Below are 6000 nucleotides of genomic sequence, written 5' to 3'. Positions count from 1 at the left end.
TATTTTTCTATCTACATGCTGCATGCGTTTACCTTGAATTATATCTGTTTTGGGCGAGTTACAAAATGTAGGAATATTTGGAGCAGGACTAGCAAGGCGATATGATATGATAAAGGGATTGTTCTGCACTTGTATAGGGTTTTCAATTAAAGGAGCCATCTTGAAGGCCTATCGATGCTATTCGCAGCCCCGCCCGTTTCAGGACATGAGCCCGTCTAGTTTCTGAGGTAAACGTCCGCGAGAACAGGGTAAGGAATATCGGGGAGAATATTTTAAAGTCACCCTGGCATTCATGACATCATAACACCATTCAGATCCTGCCATTACATAAGCCAAGTAAAATCAAAATCCTAAACCATGCGAAATGAAAATCAGATCAAGGCCAAAACAAATCGTTGTCGAGGCGTTAATATCTGGCGTTCGTGAACAAGCTTTCTAGAAATAACGGCCGCCACGCTGTCTAGAGCAATCTTTTCCACTTTGAAATATATACCAATAGTCGTGCGAACTTGTTTCGTCATACCTGATGCTCGTTTCAACATCTTCAAATATGACGCCTTCCCTTTAAAGCAAAAGGCTGATTAAGGTCATACTACCCCAGTGGCTTCCTTGACCTTCACTAAAAGGCATAAGATGGCTTTTAAAGCAGTACCCGTGATTATTATATTCGAAACTATCTTCAAAACTATCTCCTTAAGATGATGCTCCACATTTGAAGATATTGAAGCAAGCATCAAATATAATGAAATAAGCTCAATTTTAAATGCTTTAGGTGAAAAATGCTTCTTTAGAAAACACAAATTTATGTCTAGTAAATAGGCTCCTCAATGTGACACTGTTGGATTACGTCATCATGCCTTACACAATACTGAGCGAGAGCCAACTGACGGCCGTTGAACCTGGGAATCAAGCTTCGAACGCCAGATATGAAAGACCCGACAATCATATTTTTCCTGGCCTCGATCGTCGCATGGCCAATAGTATGACGATTTTAATGACGCTGTTACGACGTCATGGATGCTAGGGTGATCTCCAAGTAGTCTCCCTTAAATATTATATACATCGTCACTGGCGTGTAGCTTAGAAAAAGGAAACGCCTTCAGAAGGGCAGGGCTGAGACATGCACCACACGATCTTCAAAATTGTAGTCCAATACTCCATGCAAAGGTGCAGCAATCCCTTTAATTTGAGTCTACCAGTAAAAATCCAGTTTGGATTTTACCTACGCCTGACCTCCACCACTTGCCCACGTTTAATGTAATTAGTCCCAATCCTAGGTCCAAAGGATTGATTGCTTTGAAAACTATCTCGAAAATTGTTGTCTGGGAAACCACCTCGAAGATCACTTGTTCGTCTAACACTCCGTTGTTGCACAAAATGCATTGTCTCCCCAGGAATTACCTTCACTGACATCATTGGCGTGATTTTACATGCCGCAAGTCAACGATCTTTTAAGGTATGCATATGTTTTTATACAAAACGGTTGTCTGTACAAGTGCCTACAGCTAGACTTAGTTTGGCCCGGTCATACCGTGCCGCTCAGAAGCCATTCCACAAAAACATCCGGGGCTTGAATTACCCCAACCCAACCGGGCACAAATTAACAACGCCTTGACACGCCCCCGGGTGGCCGGTTGGATACCCTTCGTTCGGGTGGGGACATCATTTTGACCCACCTAAGATCTCAGACACTAAGACAGCACGCGCGCCAATTTCGCAGGGTGTATTTATTTGTACATAAGCTCACTTTGGTTCAATGTTTTAAGTTCCTAGGTCATATCCGTCGGGTCCAATAAGGCCAAACAAGGTCAAACTCCAGGCTGGTCTTAAAGTACCCCAGAAACTAAATATGTTCCAGGCAAATGTTCACATGCCTATTTAAGATATGAAGTTGTGTGACCTTTTGAACGCCATGGAGACCAAAATCATACAAAACTGCTTTGAGTCTTGCATTTGAATACTCACCAAATATTACGCTATCGTTATCAATAAATTTTACGTTATCGTATATAAATTTTGCGTTAATTATATTTTATTACGATTACGTCATCAATAAATTCGAAATGAGCATCAGAAACTACCTCAACCAGCAAGTACTGAAATAATAAAACAGGTTGGTTTTGACCTTGGTTTGATCTTCATGTCTGACGCCAGGTCAATAAAATTTGCTCATTCAATTGTTGTGTTGCCTCAGAAACATTCTCAGATATGTACGGTTTCGTCTGACACTCTGTTATTGAATCAGATTAAACGATTCCCTAGGAATGGACTTCGCCGAATCCATACCCTGAGTTTAATCTGCCACAGTTTAGCGATCGTAGAATATACATGTAATTTTTTATGCCAGACGATCTGCTATCTAACCGTATACAGCTATGCACAGTTTGGCTTGGCTACGCCGCACTGTTCGGAAACCATTCCGGAAATATCTTCGGGGGGGGGGGGTCAAATTGATACCCAACGGAGCGCGTGTAACAATTTGACCCCGCCCGAATGTTTTCCGGAATGTTTCCGAACGGTGCGGTGTAGCTGCGCCAGATGTTGCATAGCTGTAGAAAAATGAACAGCGGATCGTTTGATATAAAAATCTAGCCTGAGGCGAGATGAAGTCAGGTCATGGATTTGGCGAAGTCAATTTCTAGGGAATCTTTCAATCTGATGCAACAGCAGAGTTTTAGACGAAGCCGTGCGCTCTGAGATACTTTCTTGGGTAACACAACAACTAAATGAACAGATTTCATTGATCTAAGGTCAAGTATGAAGGTTAAACCAAGGTCAAAACCAACCTGTTTATTAGTTTATGGCTTGCTGGACAGAGTAGTTTCTGGTGATCATTTCAAATTTATTGGTAACAAAATACCTTTTCCGTGGACTTACGTAAGGTCACAATAGGCCACTGACCCAGAATGACCGGGGCGAACATGCTACTTAGCGTAACCTTTGTCGCTTATTCAAATGCAAAACTCGAAGCAGTCTTGTACGTCACCATGACCTTGGAAATGTCAAACAAGATCACTGACCTTAATGTGGTTGTGAAGTTTTGCTTGGAATTGGAAAAGATATCCATGTTCTGGGGGCATTTTGGATGCCAGCCTGGAATTTGATCTTGTTTGATCTTATTTGACCCGAAGGTTATGACCTAAGAATCGCAATCTTTGGGTTTTAGTGAGTTAACGTACAGGCCAATGCACCATGTGAACTTAGTGTCTCTATCTCTCTTAATTCCTTAGATCTCTGGGGTGGGGGTCAAACTGACCCCCACCCCAGCGAGGGTACCCACCCAGCCATCCAGGCGCGTCTTAAGGCTCAGGAGGGCTTTGATATATATACTCTGTAGAAACATAGGTGGTAACCACAGGCTACCTTTAATACTCTGAACAACTGTATATTGCAACCCCGGTTTAAGCGCGATTTCGAAAACAAATGTCTGTGATCTCCCACTTAATACAAAACAAGCAGTTCTGTAAAGTGATGACGCTAAAACAACCAGAAGGTGAGTTTGTAGATGAGTTCAGACAACCAAGACACAAACCTGCACTCCAACGTTATTGCAAGCCTATTCTGCAGACTCAATTAGCGTGACAAAGATCGCGTGGCGCTTAAAATATCAGCGATGTATTTGCAACAAACGTATACCTCCAAACATAGAAGGGTAATATACTGGTAGAGTAACAACTCAATATTACACCGACCATGATCTATCGTGAGCAGAAGCGATCCCAGAACAGCCAACAGTGCTAGACACTCGGCAGAAAACCTGCCAGCATTCACTCGCTTCCCAACAGTGTTCTCTCAGCTTTTCTTCACTCACCAATCGCACCACGCATGGAACACATCAGTACAAGAACGCATGACAACAAGTTCATGAACGTCGCGAATGTTCTGTGTTTGTCTGCACTTCGCACTGGAACGTTCTGAGCTTCCGCCGCGGATTTCGTACTTGTTAGGTCACCTGCCGAGCTCAGAATGTTGTGGTCACGTGGCCTGTCCTCTGGTAGCCAGTGTCCAACATAGCTCGCAGTGCACGTACCGCGTCTGGCACCGCGAGCCAACGCCATCAGTCTGCAGCTATCAGTCGCTAGCACCGAACGTCGGCGACCGAAAGACTTTCATTGTCTTCCGCCGACGTCCACATTAGCATCACTCCCACGCGACGCTGGCACCCCTTGTCAGCGACCGGGAAAACTTAAACTGTCAGCGACCACCGCCGTCCTCACGTCACGTCGTCGTTCCGAGCGGAAAGTTTTCGGGACGCGGTGGCGTCCAGGAAGGCGCTGACTAAGCTGAGCCCGACGCAGAACAGCCACAGGTGTCCCGGGTGGCCGGCCGGGTGGCCAGCGCTCACGCCATCCTGCATGGCAGCGTGGTGCTCCCCTGCAGCAAAAGGGCACGTCAAAGAGGCAGGGGATGTGAAACTGCGGCACACAACAACTCGCGCCAGTTCTTTTAGCAGTGATGACATTGAAAGTGTTATTTCTTTAGCAAGGATTACACTGAAAGTGTTATGAAAGTAGTATTCACGAAGGTAATATTCCTGTGTGAGCTTTGGTTGTTTTGTTGTTTGTCAATTCCTTTAACCAGCACCAGGGCAGATGAACTCTCTGGGCTCCCTCCGGCTATTTCTATGGTAAAAGCAAACGAATGGCGTAACTCCAAATAGTTGTGCACCTTTTACCCATGTTACATGACATGCAAATGTTTTGAATTTCGATCATCATAAATCGACGTGTTTTTTTAACTAAAAAGCCAAGCCATTGTTTTGTGACAGGGCAAGCCGATCATGCTCGAATAGTACAAAGTGCAGCCAATCCCCTTCATACACCAACGACCATCGCTAACCCTACACCGTGGTCATTTATACCACTGGGAACGACTTCTCTGCCTCGATGATGTTGATAAAACCTTGGTCTATAGGCTTAGTTGATTGGTTCATTAGGAACAACTAAATTTGGATCTTTTGTAGCTTTGCGGAAATAGAAGAAAGCTGAGGGAATTAATGGGCCCGGCCTGCGAATACCACACGCAATGCGTGCTATGAAGGTACGCTGCCTTCCGAGGACAGTGAGCACCCGTGAGGGTGTGTACACTGCCTGCCGAGGTCAATCAACACCCGTGAGGGTGTGTACACTGCCTGCCGAGGTCAATCAACACCCGTGAAGTTCTGTTTGAGTTGGTTTGTGTGTCGAAAAACCTATCCGAGTATTTTGATGTGGTTTTTCACGCACCTCACGCACCTTTTTTTGGGATGCCAGTGCCGCACCTTTAACGTCACATGTGAGACCGTTCGGTACAATGTTTAAGCTCACTGGACTTGATTTGAATTAATCTGAAATGGCTGGCCTTGCTCAAATTTTATTTTGAACGTTTGGTTTTCGTTTTTGGTAACTTGTCAGTGTCGACACTAATGCTCGTGAATTCAAGCGCTAGACTATACTGATCTCAGACCAGGTCAGCGAAAATAATTGGGTCTTGTTACAAACTGTAAGGAATAACCCGGTGTTGTTCTTTTAATGTCTCATGTATGCTCCCGACGTAATGTGACTAGTGTAATCGAAACTGACCTGATGTGAGATAAGACAACTTAGCCTCTGTCCTAATTTTACTTTATTGCCATTAACAACTCTACTCTCCGACTCGCAGTGACTACAACCACTCAGAACTCGCCATTGGTGTCTACCAGATCACGGAAACCTCTTTGCTCTTCGATGACAAAAGACCTGGCCTAGCCTAATCCAAGGATCATTTCCACTTAAACAATCTAGCTACTTATCCAGTACGGAGAAATTGGAGCTTTCACCGGCGTGATGACTTCATTCACACACTATGTGATATATTTTGACGTTGTAATGGGTCAGTTTTACTAAATATTGGCCGTTAACATGTGACATTACCTTCAGATGCATGAATTGGTGTTATCTCATACCAAATAAAGACAAAAACATTGCAGCTTTAAACAGACACTGGTGTACAAGGAACTCTTCGTATGCGCTTGATTCATCA

General features: G+C 44.2%; 1 protein-coding gene across 1 annotated transcript in view; it reads right to left on the bottom strand.

Moving 5' to 3' along the window:
* Window positions 1-3599: 3599 nt before the first annotated feature.
* Window positions 3600-6000, bottom strand: part of LOC119101359 (lachesin) — a 50083-nt gene continuing 47682 nt past the window's right edge. Inside the window, exon 5 of the mRNA XM_037224684.1 lies at window positions 3600-4374. Coding sequence (XP_037080579.1) covers window positions 4214-4374 — 161 coding nt within the window. The 3' untranslated portion in view covers window positions 3600-4213. The remainder of the gene's footprint in view (window positions 4375-6000) is intronic.

Source organism: Pollicipes pollicipes, unplaced genomic scaffold, assembly GCF_011947565.3.
Source record: "Pollicipes pollicipes isolate AB1234 unplaced genomic scaffold, Ppol_2.1 Scaffold_4881;HRSCAF=5763_pilon_pilon_pilon, whole genome shotgun sequence".
Taxonomy (NCBI): Eukaryota; Metazoa; Arthropoda; class Thecostraca; order Pollicipedomorpha; family Pollicipedidae; genus Pollicipes; species Pollicipes pollicipes.
Note: the sequence above shows the minus strand (reverse complement) of the source record. Positions and strands in the feature narration are given on the sequence as shown.